This window comes from Ammospiza caudacuta, chromosome 2 (assembly GCF_027887145.1).
Source record: "Ammospiza caudacuta isolate bAmmCau1 chromosome 2, bAmmCau1.pri, whole genome shotgun sequence".
Classification (NCBI taxonomy): domain Eukaryota; kingdom Metazoa; phylum Chordata; class Aves; order Passeriformes; family Passerellidae; genus Ammospiza; species Ammospiza caudacuta.
In genome coordinates this window covers 87686980-87707381 of record NC_080594.1, presented here as the reverse complement: position 1 = coordinate 87707381, position 20402 = coordinate 87686980, and the positions used below count along the sequence as shown (strand labels likewise).

Below are 20402 nucleotides of genomic sequence, written 5' to 3'. Positions count from 1 at the left end.
CCACAGAGAGTGAACCCAGCAGTAAAGTATCCTTCCCTTCCTTTCTGTTGAATACTGTGTAAAAAACTGAATACTGTGGAAGGATTCATCTGTGTTTCACATTTTTGTATGAGTATAGGTTAACCCAATCTTAACTAGGAATTCTTTCCAAAGCTTTATATCAATTTTAGTAAGTTGCTAGGATCACAAACACAGGATTTATAATCTTTCCTGATAGAAAATGCAAAAGGAGCTTTTAGAAAGTATTTAAGCTCTTTTGTTTTCTTTATTTTCATGTCTTAGAAATTATGTTTTCAAGGTCTTCTCTATAACCAACAGGATTAAAAACCCGCTTTAAACAAAACACACTTCAATTTTGTCATAAAGGTATGGTTACAAGAGCTTTAAGAGACACACAGAGAATACAATGAATCTCATGAAGGAGAAGGCTGTGAGAGTTGGCTTTGTGCATTTTGTCAGGCTTCCAACACCACCAAGACAAACAGATTCTAACCCATGATAGGAGAATTGCAGATGTGCACACAGTGAGCTCTTGCTTCCCTAAGATACCTGTTCAGGACCTGGACAGGTTTCCAGGTCCTGATGTTTACTGAGAACTCCTTTTCTGTGCTTTTGGGGCAATGCAGAAGACTGTCAAATGAAAGGAGGAAAGGGAGTTAGAATCTTGTCTGTGGGCATGCAAGCACTTCCAAGCAGTGTGGGCATGAGAGCCACTCCATACAGAGACACAGCCCAGCCAGGTGCTTTGCCCATCTGCCTGAGAATGGCATCACTGCCCCCCTGGGAAGGACAGCAGAGATCTGAAAAGCTCCTTGCAAGCTCCATGTGCCCAGAAGTTACCAATCCAGCAAGTCTCTTTCACCAAACACCTTAGAATATAACCTTTACAAAGAAAATGTTTTACTTTTCAGTTACCTAGATACCGCTCGTGGAGATCACAAAACTCTGTATTAGACTGTAATTAGACATATTTCACAACACCGCCATGAGGGAAATCACTAATTACAGCAGTTTGTTGAAATTAAGGTGAGTGTAGTCATGGTTGGTAGTGACTATGATACCATTGCAATTTTGTATTACTACACTTCAGGCTATGATTGTATCAAATCTCAGAAGCTGAGAGGGCTGGGTCTGGCTGGCAGATAAATAGAGAATGAAGAACTGAGCTACGCACTTGGGATTTCTTAAGTTACAAGCTTATAAATCACAAGTCATATTAATTTGGTCAGGAATAAGTACTCTGGAGCTTTGGTGTCAGGAAACACCCTAGAGCTTGAGAGGTTGTGCTATGCCAGAGAAATAAAACCTACAGCCTTTCCTGATCGGCTGCTGTCATAAAAAAAATCCTGTATTTTTATGGGACTGATAATTTTGCAGGACAAGTATATTGATCATAGCACATGGGAAAATCTCAACTCCAAAACTTGCATTTGCCTTGCATCTCTTCATTAGTGATGTAAAGTAACTTTATTTTTCTTGCATTTGAATACCTTTTAGAAACATTACTACAGCAGTGGTGGGATATTTCCATTAGAGAGCTCAGTGCATCTCAACAGGGAAAGAAGTCTCTCTACACACACAGACTATTTTCTGTTACAACAGGAAATCCAATAATTGATGTGAGATAACTATGTTCTGGTAACATAGGTTCAGGTTTTGTTGGTTTTAGCCTAATTAAATGGTATTTTAGTTTTTAACAAAAGGTATCAAATGTTGCTTTTTATTCCCTCTATTTTTTTTTAATGGATGAGCAGAAAGAGGAGCCTGGTTGCGTAAAGGCTGCAGAACTTTGTTAATCTGTATGAAATACGGATGTCTGGGGGGGCTGTTAGACTTCCAGAGAGTGAGCTAGAAGAGATGAAGGTGTATCAGACTCCTGCATTAGCAAACACTCTCAAACTGTTCTAGCTGGACACACTCTGTGTCCTGGGTTGAGACAAAATTTGGGAGGAAAAAGCTGGTGCACAGAGGATTAGATGAAGATCAGCAAACCAGTGCCCAAGAAAATGGCACAGAGCAAATCCACTTTTCTGCTGAGATGTAAAGCTGTGCTCGGTGGTGTTGAGGGTAGCTATTGACCTGAACTGTAGCTTCAAAAGCTCAGAGCAGGCCTCACTACTGCCCAGGCACACGGTTCTGAGGTAAAGATGACGCCAAAAGGAGTGTCAGTCACACCTCCTCCTTAGCAACCATTTATGAGCAATTGGTTTCACTTCCTCCTTTCTGTTGTCCTCGGGGCCCTGAGCTGGACAAGCCTTTCAGCCTGCTCAGCTGGCAGAGCACTGCTCTGCCACATCTCCTGGCTTCTCATCTCTGCTCCGGCAGCAGGAATGTCATCCTTTGTTTTACACAGAATGTCGCAGAGGTTTTGTTGGTGTGTATGGGCCGGTGTAGGTGGCCAGGTACTGGCAGCACGGGTGGTCTCTGTGAGGAAACAGGGCTGTCCCATGCTGGACACGGCCACTTCCAGACAGCTCCAACAGACCCACCATGGGGAATGGCTGAGCCCCTCCAGTAACACCAGTGGCACCCCTGGGAAAACGTATTTAAGGAAGGCCAAAACCACAACATACCAGTGAAAGAGAAAGAGGAGTGAGGAGAAAAAAGTGGGGAATTCCACTGTGAATAGAAAGGTCAAAAAAGAAAGAGGGGGTGGAGGTGCTGCAGTGCTGGAGCAAGGAGTTCCCTGTAGCCCATGTAAAGGACCACAGTGGGTGCAAATATCCGCAGTGCAGCCCATGAGGGACCCCACAATAGAGCAGGTGGACACTTTCTGAAGGAATTGAACAAAGCGTCAGAGACAACTTTGAAGTATTTCACCTCAACCACAGAAAAAATCCTCTGTAAAATCTCGGGAAAAATGTTTTTGACTGGTCAGTCTGATTTTAAAAATGTGAGTTTTCACTCTGGGGGAAAAAAACAGCCAAAGAAAAGCAAGCCAAACAACAAACTCGCAAACCACAACCCAACATAGGAAGCCCGACTATTTGCAAAGGGAGGGACAGAGCAGAACGCTGGGGGTTCTTATGCCGCCGCTGGCCGCTTCTGCTGCTCTGAAACAGTTGCAAGAAGCCGGGTCTGGGGCAGCGCTTCCAGGGAGGGAGCGCGGCGGTGGCGCTGTCCCGAGGGGACCGCGCCGGTGTATCCAGAGGGAAATGACAAAATTATGTGATGCAGGATTAGTCGGTTTGTATTTACACCCCGAACCGGGCTGCTTGCCTCCGACATGCACAGTTGAACCCACACACGGCTCCGGGCGGGACACCGGTTTCACCTCGGTGGAGCGCTGCGTTCACGGGCAGCCACCGCCGCCCCTTCCGAGCCGCTCCCGCGGGACGGGCGGGAGGGAGCCCTCCCCGGGGCGGGGGAGCGATGCTGATCACGGACAAACCGCGCTGTCCCGCTCGCCCCCGGCCCCGCGGGTGCGCTGCCTCCGGCGGCCCTGGCCTGCGTCAGGCACCGCCCCGCCGGCCGGAGGCGATGGCTGGAGCGGGCCGGGGCGGGCAAGGGGAAGGGAAAGGCGGGGGGAAATGTCGCGGTCGCTACGGGAGACGGGAGAAAACCGGAAGCCGGCGGGGCGGGGCGGCGCGGCGCTGGCGAGCCCTTCCCCGCCGCCAGCCTCTCCCCGCCGGGCGGCGGCGGCAGCAGCGCCATGGGCTGCTTCTTCTCCCGCCGCAGGAAGCCGGCCCAGGGCGGCCAGCTGCCGCCGCAGCCGCCAGCGGGAGCCGGGCAGGACGCGGCCACCGGCGAGCAGAAGGCACCGCAGTACAGCTGGGACCTGCGAGCCAAGGTACCGCCCCGGCGGCTGCGGGATGGGGCTGGGGCTGGGGCTTGGGCTGGAACTGGGGCTAGCGCTAGGGCTATCCCCTCTCTCAGTGGGCAGCGTCCCGCTCTCTCCTGATGTGTGCTCCGGCAGGGAGCACGCCTTCCCCGGTCCCGCTGTTGCGGCTCGGTCCGCGCAGTTCAATGCGTTTATTTGAACAATTAAAAAGTGTTTAGCCGAAGGATTTTGCCAGGCAGTCTCAAATTGTGCAAGCGGGGAGGGCGGCGCCAGCATCGGTCCCGGCGCGGGGCTGCTCCCGAGGGGCTGGCGCTGCCTCCCGGTGGGACAGCGCCCTGGGGACAGGCGGCTTGGCTGTGACGGTCCCCAAGGTGTCTGCCTGCCCTCGGGATTCCTGAGACAGCACGGAGTCCCCCGGGTGGGTGCTTCCATCCAGAAAACCGGGATTAATGGCTGGGGAGCTGGTCGTGCCCGGGCGAGCCCCGCACTGGCATTGGAGCGGAGGCACAACACTCGTGCCGTGTGTCCTCACCACTGTCGGTATTGATTCTTCCTGCTTGGGTGTTTGCACTGTTGATTTGGTTGGGTGTTTGGGTTTGTTTGTTTGTTTGTTTTTGTGGTTTTTTTTGGTTTTTTTTTTGGTTTTTTTTTTTTTTTTTGTTTTTTTTTTTTGAGGAAGTAGAACTATCTTATTAGCCCCTAAAAAGACACATGAAGTCAAATCCTTTCCCGTGCTGTTTCCAGAGCTCCCGGAGGCAGTCATGAAGACTCAAGCGGGAAAGCATTTAAATGCTGGATAAAATGTATTTCTTCCTAGCGTCATTTCAAGTATCACTTCCTAAAGATGTAATGACATTGTAGCCCTACTAGGCTTCTCTTCCTCTCCTCTCCTCTCCTCTCCAGCTGCCTTCGGGTGGGGGAGGCAGAAACTGGGCAGGCGAAAAACCTAATTAATGTGGTTTCAACAAAAAAAAATCCTCAAACCTTCTGGCCGTATTTTACAAGTATGGAAAAGAAAATGTGTGAACTTATTTGAATGTTTAGCTTGCTTGTTTTTTAAACTTGGCCAGGTGCTCTAGGGTGTCCCTTAAGTCTTCCAAGTAGATTAAGGCAAGCTTAGATGGAGATGAGCTAGAGAGTGTGTGCGTGTGGCCTGGAGGAATTGGTTCCCTGTGGATAAAGATGAGCAGTCTGTGTTGGGCTTATTGCTTTGACTGGCCAGCAGATATTTAGGGAGCAGACAGAGAAAGAGAGGAGAGCAGCCTGTCACTTTTACGGAGACTATTCTCACAGCCAGAGGGGCTGCACTGAAGCCGTATTTTAGTGACAGAACAAAACTTGGTCTAAAAGTAAATTACTAAATCAGCCTTTGGAATAATATTGTTTAATTTTAGAGCAAATTCACCAGCTAAAGCTCAATAGGTATGAAATTTTTTACCCCATCTACTTTTATATAGCTAACTGTGAAAACAACAAGAAAGAAAGTCAGGATATAGAAAGACTTGATTCAGAGAATAGCTGGCCTTGTTGCTAAGGAGATGATTGTTGTTAACTTGCTGGAAGTAGGCTCAGGCTAACATGAAATGTTACAGCACCAACAGTCTCTCTCTGTGGAGTAAAAAAAACGTGATCATGTATTGCGTGTAAAACTTCCTCTTTTTCTATAAAAGACTCTTACAAACCAGAAGAATCAGGGAGTTTGGGCCGTGCTAGTGAACTGTGGAAGCCTTCAAGTTAGGTGCTTAATTTCATACTGTATAGCCTAAGAATGGTTATTTAATGTCTAAGTTTATTTCTCTTGCTCTTTGCAGCCTTACTTTTCATTGGGCTTTTTGGGTGTAAGATTAATACATTAAACTAGGAAAGCATCTGGAGTCACCTTATCTTAGGTGAAGGAGTGCTGAGCACTTGCTGCACTAAACTTGTTGATCCCAGTTTGTATTAAGTGATACCTGTCATTGTTAATGTAGTAGCTTTAAATGTTGTCTGTGATAGTTTGTCTTGTTGTCTATTGCTTTCTCATTTGTGATGCTTCACATATACTTATTTATTTCACAAATTTGTACACAAAGTTAACTTGAAGTCAGTTGGAAAACTTGTGGCACCAAAATTCCTTTTTATCCATCCAGTGCATTGAGTTGTATTCTAAACCCTGAAAATCTCAACTCTGTCAAGAAATGTGCTAAATTGTCTTTTGATGTTTATTTCCACCATTTGGGTTGGGGTTGTGTTTCTAATTTTAGGCTCTCCTACTCAGCGGTGCAGCTGTGGTTATATAGTTCCAGTTCACAAGCAGGTTTGGAAGTTGTCTGTAGTTTTTGTAAACTGTGCTCTGTATGTTCTTACAGGTGAGCATGTCTTGCTGCTCAGACACTCCAGCTGTCTTCTTGTAAACTAATGCCACCCTGACATGGCAGAATAATGTAGGCACACTTGTGTGCATAGTTGTGTGATTAGGATGTGTAGAGGGGTGACTGAACCTGAGGGTTTCCTCCAACAAAACTATCTCTTCTGCTTCTGAAGGGCATCATTGCTAGTTGAGCCTATTTTAATGATGTTTCAATGGCAAAGGTTGATTGAATTGACACTGTCTGGCTGCTAGTGTAGCCCTAGACAAAGAGAAGCATGATGATATCCCAGTGACTATATAACTCTTGTGTAATAGTCCCAAAAATGGACCGTGCGGTAGGAAATTCTAAATAGAAAATATTATAAGATGCTGGGAGTTGAATTGAAATTAAGGAAAGTATATGACTTTGAGGAGCCTTTTCAGATTTCTATGTATTAAGTGAGGGCAGAAGTTTTAAGGTATTCAAAATTTAATAAAATCCAGATTCCATTGTAAATCTGCTGAGGTCTCTGTAATGCTTTCTGAGCCTTAGGTTTAGAGAAGTGGGTGAAGATTACTTATGGTGCAGTAGAAGAACCAGAGGATCAGATTATTTTGAAAACAGAAAGGAGAACGATGAGCACTCAGTTTCTTGCTGCTCTGGGATTCTCAGTCCTTGAGTGGAAGTAGAGCACAGTTTATTCCAGAGTCTGTTAGTACTGCATTGCATCCTGAGGACTTACTATGTCTCTTGATGTCTTTGGGCTGTCATGAATCTCTTTCTGACCAAGGGTGGGAGAGGAACTTGGTGGTGCTCAGCCCTTCCTTCAGCTAGCTTTCCACCTGGGTTGGTTTTGTTTCCCACTGCATGACTAACAGCAGCAACTGAATGTGGGTATGCACAGACAGGAACTGGGGCTTTTGTGTCTTGTGATGGTACAAGATACACTCATGACCTCCACAGGAGAAACACAAACAGCTGCATCATCTTTTTTGCTGTTGTCTCATGTTCAAAGAAGTAGGATTAGATTAATTATGATCATAGTAGCATTTAGAGCTTAGGGGAACTTTTGTTCCCAGATGACTTTTTAACTTTTAGGAGGAACAAGTAAAGTTTTGTTATATGTCAACTGACTTGCAACTTGACTGGTTTAGTTGATAGGAAGCATGCAGCTATCATTGTTACTGTGCTATGTAGCTGCATTTAAACAGTTAAAAAACCTCAAGACCTTTCACTTTTTGCCAAATCATAGTCTTTTGTTAGTTACTTTACATTTGAGGATTCTTCATGAATGGTCTGACTTGAATATCTCGAATTGTCTAGATCTTGTTTAGGTAGCCATTTTGTACTTTAGTTTTGAATATTAATAAAATAACTTTTTTTCTCTAAACATTGGATTTAAGGACAAACTAAGTCATTGTATCTCCCTTATACTTCCTGCTGCACCAGAAGAGCTATTGCTGTTTTTCTCAAAATGTTGTCAGATCAACTGAGAAACAGTCAGAAGGTTCATATTAAGCAGTATTTCCAGTTAGATCAAATACAGGCCCGTGGTAGCTTCTTTTCTTCTTTCACTTTTTCAGTATGCAGTGGTTAGCAGTGGTTTGCTGAATGTGAATGACTGTTTTATGCTCTTATGGGCATTATGGAAAAGCATGAAGATTCCCAGGAATAGAATGAAATGAGCATTCCGACTGTTGTATTGGCCACTTCTAAAGTCAGGGTGTGCAGGAGATGCTCCAAAATGAAAAACTGTTTGCTGGAGACAGGAATCTTCATTACACTTTAAACCTTTTCTTGTTGTGCAAGAATCTTGAAATCTGCCAGTGGGTGAGTAACTTCAACAATCTCCAGAGGATGTTGCAACTCCTTACTTGAGGGCACCAAACCCATCCAAGTATGAATATGCAGAAGTGTCTAGGCCTGGGAATGCACATTTTGTTTTCTTATTTCCCTAATGTTAATTCCCCTGCTGACAAAAATAGTGCTTAAAGCTTCTTAAGTTGATGTGCCTACCCTATAGGTGCAGCTTTTAATGTCACTGGGTCAGCAGCCAACTTCTGTATATTATCAGCTGTAAGTTCTTTTCTTGAACTGCCATCTGTAGTGACTTAGAGAGATAGGGTATGATTTTTTGAGAATTATATTAAAAAGAGAAGAATTTGGTGGAAGTAGTTTAGAAATACTTTACAAACTGTTTGCTCAGCAGTCTGAACAAGGGTAACTAGAGGAGAACTGTAACCTGTTAAGAACAGCTGTACTTTTTCATATTTTTGGGGGTCTATCACTATTGACTGAAACTCCTTCCCTAATGGATCCTGTGAAAAAGTCTTGCTAAGACATGAACTCATACCAGAAACACTTCAAGATGTTGGGATCCTTTGTGATTCTAGGTACAGTCACCACTAACAGCTGTGAAGGTCTAGTGCTTGCAAGCCGTTTTCTAAATGGGAGCTGCCCAGTTTGGTGCCAGCAAACTGGATGGTGGTGGCTGAAGAGATGTATGTCATGTGCAGCTTTCACACAGCCTCTGACCTTGCAAGACAAGTGTCTGCAGGAAGCAAAGCTGCTTAATGCACCTTGCACTTGTAACAGGATGCCCTGGAGCTGTAAGGAGCTGTGACAAACTCGTTTGCCTTCACTTCTCTGCTTTTGTTTGCTCTTTAAAATCCTTCCTCCTTACAGTTCATCCTCTAGCCCTTTGTAACAGACTTCTCACCATTGTGTAATTGCTAAGAAACCAAAATTAGGCTTCTGTGCCTGTTATGAGAAGGAAAAATATTAGCCCTGTAAAAAGGGCTGGCTTTTTCATCACATCTGGTTATGTTAGGTCATTCCATGGAGTAATTCCTAAACCTGTGCATAGACACTTCAGTTAGAAGGCTTCAACTCCTGAGCTGTGCCAATATATATTAATGTGCAACTCCTATCTACTCTAAGAACTGTTTCAATTGAGTTGAAAATATTAAAAGCTACTGCTGTGAATACTGGCACCTTTTGAATTTTATATCAGCCTGGGGAAAAAGGATGTTTAAAAAACCTGTTAATGGCTGGAGAGTAAAGCATCTCTCTGGGTAAAATGGGTGGACTTGGACAAAGATTTTTGAAACTTAATCTAAACACAAAGGACAAGTAGATAAGTTATCAAATAGTTGAATTTTCCTGACCTGACACATGCTTAAGATTTTATAGCCAGTGGAGCACCAAATGAATGGGCAGAGAAATGTATATAGCCCTGGTTATGGCTGTATGAGACTGAAGATTTTACTTCTGTTTCTTTTGGCTTTCCTAGCCTGCTTTTTTTTTTTTTCTATGTTGCCAAGACAGAGCTTAAGAAGCAGTTGGTGTTCACTCTCAGGGGGAATGAAGGTGATTGCAGTGATTTAATATTAATCTGTTGGTGGTACCTGAAGAGTTCAGGGACGGTGAATGTGCACCAAGAAGGCTGATGGCATCCTGGCTTGTATCAAAAGGAGTGTGGCCTGCAGGACTAGGGCCATGACCTGTGCTTGGCACTGTTGAGGTTGTACCTCAAATCCTGTGTTCAGTTCTGGATTCCTCACTTCAAGAAAGACACAGAAGTGCTGGAGCATGTCCAGAGGAGGGCAAGGGAGCTGGTGAAGGTTCTGGAGCACAAATCTGATGAGAAGCAGATGAGGGAGCTGTGGTTGTTGGAAGAAAAGGAGGCTCAGGGAAGACCTCTACAACCACCTGAAAGGAGGCTGTAGGTGGTCAGGGTTGCTCTCTTCTCCCAAGTACCAAGTGATAGGATAAGATAAAAGGCCCCAAGTTGCTCCAGTGGAGGCTTAGATTGGGTATTAGGAAAAATTTCTTCATAGCAAGAGTTAGAACAGGCATCCCAGAGAAGTGTGTGAGTCACCATCCATGGAGGTATGTAAAATATGTGTAGATGTGGCAGCAGTGGTGGACTTGGCAGTGTCAGGTTGATGGTTGCGCTTGATGGACTTAGAGCTCTTTTCCAATTTAAACTATTCTATAATCCTATGGGCATATAAGGCGCTGTTGGATGCATCCTCACAGTCATGGTTCTGCCTTCAGACCTGTTTCTCTGTCATGTTTCTTTTACCCAGGAGAAGTGAAATATTTATATCTGCTATAGTCTTATATCCTGTCCTCTCAGGGGCAATAACCCAGTGGGGGGAGAGAATATCAAATCTGTTCCATGCAGTCCCTCCAGTCTGTACTGCAGTGTTAATCAAGAAATACTCTTAGTCTTTAAAAGGATAACTGCAAACAAAATCAGAGGAAATGTACAAATTCCTTGGCATGGTCAACAAACTGAGAGGTAAAAGCTGTGTCAAGGTGGAACTCTTAGTTCTGGAAAATAGGCAAATAAAGAGGAGATCCTGAATCTGGTAATAAGCTGAACTTTTGTCTTTAACTTGACTACTCTTGGTACTCAAAAACTCTAATTTGAAACTGTCTATAAGCTGTGAGTTTGCTGACTAACCAGTGTTTTTCACATAAGCCTAAATAAAATTGCAAAGAGAAGTTTCACACGTCCTTGCAAAGGCCACTGGGTAGGATGAGCTAGTGCTGCTTCACAGGCTTTGTAGAGCAGAGCAAATCAGAAAGATGTGCTTGTGTTTCAAGTTTCAAAAGTGCCGTGAGTTCTGGAAACACTGAACTTCTCATTCCTAAGATAAGTAACTGTTCCTCTGTGCCTCTTTTGAAAGCAGTAAGTCTGTGTCCCATGGCCATTAAAAAAAAACCAACATACAGATATACACAAATATTCGTACATGTTCTAGGAGATGCCTGGGAAGAATATGTCCAAAAGCAATTTTAATGTTTGTTTTCTCAAGTAAGGGGGAATATGAGGGTAAGTAACTTGTATATTGAAATATGTAACACTACTTGAGACTAAGGATCTTGGAGAGTTAGAATCCAAAGCATGCTGTGTGACTGAGTCTCCAGGAGGTGTCCCTTATCTTTGGAGTCTCCCAGTTTTATTTGTAACACTTCCAGCTAGCTTTCCTGGATGTGTACTAGTGGTATTAAGTATGATTGAGGAGAGAATTCTAGGAAGCCATCTTCATTGTCTCAGCTTGTATTTTATTTGGAAGATTCATCAGCTGCAAAACTCCTTTCCTGTCTGAAGGTCATATATGTTGCACAGAACAAAATACATTTTATCAGCTGGTAGAGATTTTTAGCTTTCTTTGGCTGCTCCAGTCAAAAGCTACCAAGGCTGGTTTAATGAATGTCTGGTGCTAGCCCATTCTGGTTTATGCCTTTTGCTGGCCTCAAATATTGTGTCAATGTTTGACATGCTAGGAAGAGGTATTTTTAGCAATTGATCTGCACCAAAACTGTGGCAATATATGATAACTGATTATGGTGCAGCAAATTTTAGGAGCCTCAAGGCTGATAATCAGAGAGTAGGTTGGTGAAGAGGTCTTGTGTTAGTTGTTCACTTATACACTTCTAAGTGCTATTTTAATGAGCTTTCACAAGAGGGCAGAGTAGAATTTGCTCCAGGAACTGTGGATGGCTTGAGACTTATAAGTAGAAATGGGCCAGCTCAGATTCCTTTGGTTTTAGCACAGCATGGGCTGTATTTTTCATGCTTTCCAACTGTAGCGCATCCATCCTAGGTGCTGCGTGGCTTGTGAGTTGCTGCTCTCTAAAGGAGAGTGCCAGGGAAAGCCACAGCCTCCCCCAAGTGTTCTGCCCCAGCCAGAGGGGTGCTGGAGTGTGGAGGTGATCTGCAAACATGCCCCCTGTACCACCACTGCCAGCTTTTGCTTCTTGGACATAGCTAAAACAATCTTGTGTGTTTTGTTAGCACAAAAGTCTTGTCATTGTTAGCACGAGATAATGCCTACTCTACACAGAACCATCATCCTTGTTGAAACATTTCAGAGTCTACAGTTAAAAATAGCTCCCCTTGCCCCTTTCTTTATTAAAGGACTAACTGAGTTGCTTTTCTTTATTCCTTTGGAGATCTTCAGAGGTGTAGTTTCAGTTCTTAATTGTATCTCAATACTGTGTATTCCAGTAGTTTAGCTGGAAGAGTTGCTTCTGATCCTTCATCACTCATTGAAGACCCTTGTGGCAGTATATCCTGTACTATTCAGGGGTACTTCAATCAGTGCAGATCAATGGGCATTTAGCATTTTAATATTCTCTGCATTTGAATACTTTAACCCTTTTGTTTTTTTTTATTCCTCCTTCAGATTGACCCCAAAGAGTACACCTTTTCCGGACTTAAAAATGAAACTGTGGGTCGACTGCCTGGAAAGGTAGCAGGGCAACAGTTTGTCATTCAGGACTGTGAGAACTGTCAAATCTACATATTTGACCATTCTGCTACAATCACAATTGACGACTGTGTAAATTGCCAAATCTTTTTAGGACCAATAAAAGGCAGCGTGTTCTTCCGTGACTGCAAAGACTGTAAGTGTGTGGTTGCCTGCCAGCAGTTCCGCACGCGGGACTGCAGGAAGCTGGAGGTGTTCTTATGCTGTGCCACCCAGCCCATTATCGAGTCCTCCACAGGAATGAAATTTGGATGTTTCCAGTACTATTATCCTGAGCTTGCTTTACAATTTAAAGATGCTGGTCTGAGTATCTTCAATAACACGTGGAGCAACATCCATGACTTTACCCCTGTGTCTGGAGAAAATAACTGGGACCTTTTGCCTGAAACTGCTGCAGTCCAAGATTACGTTCCTCTGCCCAGCTCTGAGGAGCTGAAAGCTGTCAGGGTTTCTACTGATGCCACAAAGAGTATAATACCCATAACTCGAGGGAGGAGGCAGAAAAACAGCGATGAATCGTGTTTGGCCGTGTTTTTTGCTGGTGACTACACAACTGCAAATGCCAGGAAGTTAATTGATGAGGTGAGCAACATTTGTCTTCATTCAGGCTTTTCAATTCCTAATTCAGCATTCCTGTGGCCAGCCTCTGATTCTCCCTGAAGGGGGACTATAGAGGCTCTGTTTGTCTACTGACCATACTGATCAATTGCATTGTTTAAAACTTCAAAGCAAGGTAAGAGACTGAATCTCATTTCATCAGTCAGTTGCTTTACAGTTGGCATCCTGTGGGTGGCACATCTATCTTCTAACAGTTCTGGTGTACTTTTCCATCATGGCATAGCAAAGCAATGCTCTGAAGAAAATATGTAGTTGATTTGATGAATTTGGTCAAATATAGAGTAAGTGATTGACAATGCTTGTGAAAGGGATGTAACTGATCAGCTTGTTAGCTTATTGTCCTGAAAGTCTCAGCTAACTAAAGTCTGTCCTGAAAGTTTTTCCAGTACTAACAGGGAGTCTTAAAAGAAAAAAAAAAAAGTGTTAAAATGTATCCCCCATGTTGTCCAGTGCTGGAACTTTTTTTCTGAAAGGGGGGGCAGTGGGTGTTTGTCAAGGGTGGTCAGCTGTCTTTAATGACTTAAATAGCTTTTTAAAATTTTTCTTTCTTTTTTTGATTTTTTTTTCCCCTGTGAGACAGCAGCTTCCAATCTTGGCTGAGTTTGTACTTTCCTGGGGCTAAAACCTGGGAGTGGCTGGCTGCTTTCACCAGCCTCAAGTGCCAAGGATGTCACAGAGCAGAGCCAGTAACTATGGGCTACAGCATCTGAGAGTGGTATCTGCAAAAGCTGCTGATCACAGTGTTGTATGATCAACTAAACATCTGGTGGAGCTCTTTCCCTTGGGTTTTTGTCTGCAAGGAAAGAAAGCTGTAGGGTGTCTCCTTGCCTCCCCACTGCCCAGCTGGACTTTTGTGGGACTGAGCTACTGAGTTACTTGAGTGAAAGGAGATAATGATACTTATGGGTGGTTTCTTTTCTGACGAAGGAGTAGCTACAGGAGGAGGGTAATAGATGTGTTCTCCTCTGTTAGTAGTTATTTAGAAGTTAGAGTTAAGAAGATGTTAAAGGACTAGTTAGTGAGTTTCTGTGGAAATCTAACTGCTCTGCAGATTAATGGATGTTTTGGAAGTAAAAATGTATTTGCTCCTTTCTCATGTGCTTTTAGTTTCATATTAGATTTGGAGTAAAAATGAGGGGGTGGGACGTGTATATGTGTTTTCAAATGTTGTTAGCTCTTGTTCCAAAACTGAAAATTAGCAGTGGATAGATGAGAGTTTCAGCTAATGCTTGACTGAACTATTGCAGACTGAAGAGAACTGACTGCTTGTTTCCAGATGCTGAATGCCTTTAAATCCCATTAGTTTCTGCTTGTGGGGGATTGTGGGGAAAAACACATAACCCTGGGACCTAATATATAAAACAAAAACATTCACATTTATTCCTCTAGGTGCACTAGGGCAGAGGAGAAAATCTGGATGAATGGAATGAAAATAAACAGAAGTGTAGAAAAAGCAAATGATCTCTGAAAAGAGAAAAAAGGGTCCATTTGCTCTGAGACCTAATGTGTATGGGAAAAATGAGTCTATTACAGTGTAATCTGGATACTCAAGTTGAACTCTGTCTTAGAAGCATTTTTAACATGAATTCTTCCTCTGTTAACAGATGACTAGCAAAGGCTTTCAGCTGGTACAGACTAAAGAAGTTTTAATGAAGGCAGAGGATGCTCACCGAGTTTTCCAGCAGAGTGCATCAGAATTCATTCCACTGCTGGAAAAAGGTGAGTTTGTGTTTTCTTTCTCCTCTTGATATAGAAATCTGTCACTTGAGAGTTCTGGAGAAGAAAGAGGAATGAAGGACAAATTTGTATTTCAAGCCCATACTGTAAAACCTTTTGAGATGAGTTTTGGAAGCCTCAGTGAGGCCCTAAACCAGCCAAACTCCTCAAGGCATCAGAAATTAGTTATTTCACATTTATTTTTTGTTTCTGCTCCCCCTCTAGTGGTCCAACTGCATAGTTCAGGAGCAGTGGCACATGCAGATCTGCCTGGAGTGCAGATCAAAAAAAAATTCATGCTTTTAGACTATTTTCTGACTTGTCACAAGTGCTGCTCAACCACTGAGCTGTTCAGTGTTTCTGCATAAATTATTTAAGCAAATCGATATAGGTGTACATAAAGCAGATAAGTGTTTAAAATTCTTATTTGTAACTGTGTGTGTTTTTAACTGGGTGTGCTGTCTGAGTGTTTCAAATGCCTTTTTTATTGATATGACTGAAGTTGGGTTTTGTTTCTTCTTTCAGAAGTACTGACATCTTGTTATGTGTTACATGTAAAAGCTCACTGCACACTCCAAAACTCGGTAGCAACATGCAGATTTTTTCATGGTGACATGGGAGGTCTGTGATGCTCATTGTAAGAATAGGACAAAAGTCATTGCATTTGTAAGATGGTAGTCCAGCTTATGGGCAATATTGCAGTCATGTGGGAAGAAACACCATGTTCAGAATGAAACCAGAGAAAGCAGATCTGCAAATAGTGGGTGAGAACCAGTCTAAAAATCAGGCAATTCATATCTTGGGACTGAAGCAAAAATGCTTGAATGACTCAGTCCCACTCCAGATGTCTGTGAAATGGCTCACTATTTGAGCAGAGTAGTCTGACTCACTTCCATGATGCCTTGACTCCTTAGCATTTTTGTGCTATTGCTGCCTTTCAAGAAGTAAAACTGGAATCCTGTCCAAATCTCTGAAAAAAAGAAAAAGGCATGAAATTGCAGATAACACTGTACTTTTTTTTGTAACCTGTTTAAGTCTTTTCAATTCTTTATCTTCTGTTATGGGGCTACTCAAGCAAAAAAAATAAAATGCTTCTTGCAAGCTTCACAATTCCCTATGGGTTGAGACTATGGGCTGAGAAATCTACTGTTTAATGCCAAGCTTAAAAGTATTATTGATTTCAGATGAACCTATTTTCTAGGTCCAGTGGTTGCTTTGGAATTCAATGGAGATGGTGCTGTGGAACAATGTCGAAGCACCGTAAATGAAGTTTTTAGTGGCACCAAGGTAGGCTGGTGTATTGCTTTATTCACAGAAAATATTACAGAATGTTTGAGCTATTTCATGGTCAAGAGAGAGTATTTAGATACTACACAATCTTTTTCAGTTCATGGGTAGTAAAATTGGAATATCCTTTTGTTGTTGTTTTGGTTTTTTGTACTCAAAACATGAGTTACTTTTTGCTGACAAGAAAATTGTCCTAGGAAAGGAAGTTCTGAATCCCCATTTCCACTGAAGAATACAAGATTTCCACTTAGAACTGTTATTTCACATAACACAAAATCAAGTTCTATAACTGTAGTACAAAAAGGTTCCACTTAAGTCCTGGATTTAGTCACTTAACTGTGGTGGCCTGTCTATTAAACCCTGACAAAGATAATATGATGGGATTCCAACTTTTTTCCATGTTTACTTTTGCTATGTAGGATACCACAGAATGCCTTCCTTCAAAGACAGTGTTCTTTTTTCTTCTGTCAGCTTCTTTCACTTTAGCTTCCTTACACCATACCTCATCTTTCCTTGCTGTTCCCTTTCTCTAAATGGTGATGGTTTTGAGAAAGTTTATGGAAACATTTAGAACACTCCTGATAACAAGAGAGTGACAGACCCTTTGCTTTCAGGCAGTTGTTCAAAGAAGACTTGAATATCTTTTAGACATCTGCCATCCAGGCAGCTCCTTGCTGTCTTTCAGTTCCTTTTAAAAGACTTACTTGGAACTAGGCTGCCCAATTTCTGGAAAACCGTCATCTTGTAGATGGAGCTTGGACTTTCACATACATTCATAAATTTTGAAAAATGAAAAAGTAATTGAAGTTACTTTTTAAAAAATAGTCATCTGCTGGAGAAGCAATGAAGATTTTTTGAGAGTAATGTAGCACAAGGAAGTCTTTCTTACAAACTCTCCCTTTCTGTTAAAGGAAAGTAGTAGTCTAAGGATTTTGTGTATTTATTTTTCCCCCTCTCTCCTGGCGAGAGTTGACTTTACCAATCAAAATACATCTAAATAGACACTAACTGAAGCTGTGACCCCTGAATAATGAAGCCCCAAGCTCCTGATCCTGAAGGCAAGAGTTAATGCAGCCAGCATGTGTGCTAGGAAAGGGTGACAATAACAAATGGTGGAGGCATCAATGCTGAGAGAATACTAGGATTTGTTCTATCACACAGTGGGAACCAGCAGAGTTGTGTCTCTCATGAAATGCAAAACTAAAAATAAGCCTTACTGGTTCCAAATGAGCATGACTGATTTTACTGATGTATAACTATTTTCTTGTTTAACAAAACAGGTTTTTGTATCAGAAAGCAAAGCATCAGCATCTCAAGATGTAGACAATTTCTACAATTTTGCTGACATGCAGATGGGAATGTGAAGTTTAGCATGAAGGTGCTCACATACGGTTTGTCTTAGACTTGGACGTCACTTGGCTTGAATATCGCAGTAGTTTTGTCATTTAGTTTTGTATTTCTCATATATCCCTTTTATAAAGCCACTGGTGGTTTTTAATACAATATTATCTGAACTGGAGTAAACTGCATAGCTAGCCATGTGTATTGTATTTGAAACTTAAGCTTAACTTCAAAAACAATTGAGCTTTTCTACTAACTTTTTAACAGTGATTTCTGAACCTCTATCGACACTTGAATGTTTCTTGACAACATCTAATGATTATACATATTTTATAAGTGCAATGCTGATCCAAGTTTGATGCAGTAGTAATTGTTATCTCTCACTCAGACACATTGTTTAGAAAGTGTATTTATGTGAAATTTGCCCTTCAAAATTTTCCCACATGCAAATTTGTCTTTACTGGGGGTCCAGGAAGGAAGCTGTAGTCATTTACTTTTTCTGAAAGCTTAGTCTGAAATTAATTTTCCTTGTAGCATGCTTTCAAAAGCAGTTTGTGACTTTGGCTAACTCTCCTTCAAGCATGCTTTTTGAATAAAGTTGTTTGCCAGCAGCATTTGTGGTGAGAGGTGTCACTACAGCATTCTGGTGAGTGAGCACTTGCCAGGCTTTTCTGCTTTAGGGTGAATCCTGAGCATGAGTGCCCTGCAGAAGCTGCTCTAAGGTCTGCTCAGGTTCTTTGGTGATACACCTGCCTCTGGCATTGCCAGCTCACACATGGGGTATATTTGAGGTTTCTTTGCACCTGAGCAATAAACCTCTGGCATATTGTTGTTTGCTAGAAGGGACATAGCCAGTAGTCAGAGAAGGATTCTGATGGCATTAAAAACCCCTTCTTCCTTGCTAGACCCCAGAAGAAGGCTTTAGCTTGCAGAAGTAATATAGAAAGTGCTGTAAAATGCTACACACTGCCATAGGATTTATTTTGTATTAATTCTAAAGACAGACTGAAGAGGTACCACAAGCATTTTGGGAGATGCATTTGATTAGTGTGCAGAAATAATGCTTATTGCTAAATAATGCATATTAGAATGCAAATCTATATGGTATTATATACATGATTGATCTGTTTTTGCGTATTACATCCTTACTGATTTTTCTACATGAACTTAAAGCTTCAGTCCAGGTTTACAAGCTCTCTGTAATACTTGAACCAATTGTGCATGCAGGCACACAAAACCAAATTTCATAATTAAAACATGGCTTGCCAGTTTGCTTAGCCTTTACAATTCATTGAAAGGATTGGGGCTGTGTTGAGGTGCTAAAGCCATTTCCTCATTATGGTCATCCATCAAAAGGGAAGATCTTGCAAATTTTAACTGAAGATGAGTCTTGACTCATCAGTTTCACAGCTCTGGAGCTCCAAAGTGGGTGGCTAAAAACATCTCTAATCTTTTTTTGAATTAGCACATGAAAGAATCTCTTCTCCTGAAATTCATAATTCTGTAATGCCCAAGAGAGGTTCTGAACTGTTATTTTGTTGCTACTGGGCAAATGCTTGCCATTAGTTTAAATTCAAGAATATGTCCTTAGGACTTCTTGTTATAGTTATCCATAGATTAAATAAGGAAGAATATGTCCTGAATAAACCAAACCATTGGTGTACTGGAGGTAGGAAAATTGCCACTTCTTTGAAATGTTTTTATTTGACAAAGTCAAGCCACCACCACAATTAAACTGGTAGCAGAAATTACCGCTTACTTGCATTTAGATTGCCAGAAATTTGTTGTTTTCTTTTTTGTTTTGGTAAGTGTGAGGCGAGGTCTGTAAAAACAGCTAAAAATTTTATCTTGCTCTCCAAAGTACTAGCACAACTAATCAGTCAACATTTACAGGAATTAATCTAGATATGTACAGTAAATATTATTTTGGTATGGACAGTACATTGAAATTGTATAATGTACTTCAGAGCTGGTGTTGTGTGATTTGTATTAGCAGTACATATACCAGACTATCTTGGTCTCTAAACTTTAACATATAATATTTCCAAAGTTACATGCTGACACATGATTACGTGTATGTTTATAGCTTATTTTTTGTATCATTAACCTGTCCTGGAAACAAAGTGCTAAATGGACTTTTGTGACTCTGTTTGCTGGAGGACGGGAAGATTAATTGAAAATTCTTCTAGGCTTGAAAAAGTAGAATAACTTTTCTACATGCTGGGAAAGAGCAGTGTTGCTTTTTTATTTTTAACAATGATGGTCTGTTTACCGACATCAAGAATTTTTAATAAAATATCCCTAAATAATGAAGGAGTTTCTCAATCCAATTATTTATCTATCTTTTGATTTCCATTTCTTGCTAACAGGTGTTAAGAACACTTCTAGCTTAAGAGTCAGGAATTCTTTGCATTACAGAATGGTACGTGTTTAATGTATTCTTTGTACATTTCTTGTGTAGCTTTTAATGTAATTTGTATTGCACTGTGAATGTGATTCATAATAAACATTTGAAATATTTGAACTCTGGATTCTGAAGACTTCTTAAAATTATGGTAGATTGAAAAATATAATTACATAATATTAGGTATAAAAACTGGGATATTAAACAGGAATATATCTTGAAATAGATACTCATAGTTAATTGAAAATAAGCTTTAACTCTCTAGGGATTCAGCTTCTGAAAAATGTGATTTTTTTTGACAGCAGGGATTTTTCCTCAGTCAGAGATTGTGGTGTTTATAGTAGTAAAATTGTAAATTTAGAAAGCAGGTCCATTTAATATCTGACAACCAGTAAAATCCTCCTGAAAATAGGCAAGCATTTAATACATTTCCAAATGTGGCTTTAAACTCATCAGAAATGTGACTCTTCCAAGAAGAGATGGTCCAGGGTAACTCTCACTAGGTATAAGTGTTTGGAAAGAACATGAAGTACTGTATCAATACAATTGTCTTTTGAATATATTGAGTAAAATTGTGAAGCTTTAAAGTATCAGAGCTTTTGGTTTACCTTTAGCTATTGTACAAATTTACAGTTTGGAAA

The 20402-nt window shown here is 41.6% G+C and overlaps 1 protein-coding gene across 1 annotated transcript; it reads left to right on the top strand.

The window, feature by feature from the left end:
* Nucleotides 1–3622: 3622 nt before the first annotated feature.
* On the top strand, nt 3623–19840 carry RP2 (RP2 activator of ARL3 GTPase). The gene is made up of 5 exons (XM_058825207.1): nt 3623–3790; nt 12312–12977; nt 14618–14732; nt 15931–16016; nt 17297–19840. Exons 1-5 carry the CDS (start codon nt 3653–3655, stop codon nt 17378–17380), a joined length of 1089 nt encoding a protein of 362 aa, XP_058681190.1. The 5' UTR covers nt 3623–3652; the 3' UTR covers nt 17381–19840.
* Nucleotides 19841–20402: the final 562 nt, after the last annotated feature.

Excerpts from the sequence above, each read along its gene's own strand:
- RP2 (XM_058825207.1), top strand. The coding sequence starts at position 3,653 with ATGGGCTGCTTCTTCTCCCGCCGCAGGAAGCCGGCCCAGGGCGGCCAG. Across the intron at positions 3,791-12,311 it reads GCTGGGACCTGCGAGCCAAG|ATTGACCCCAAAGAGTACAC; the intron begins GTACCGCCCCGG and ends TTCCTCCTTCAG. Across the intron at positions 14,733-15,930 it reads CATTCCACTGCTGGAAAAAG|GTCCAGTGGTTGCTTTGGAA; the intron begins GTGAGTTTGTGT and ends CCTATTTTCTAG.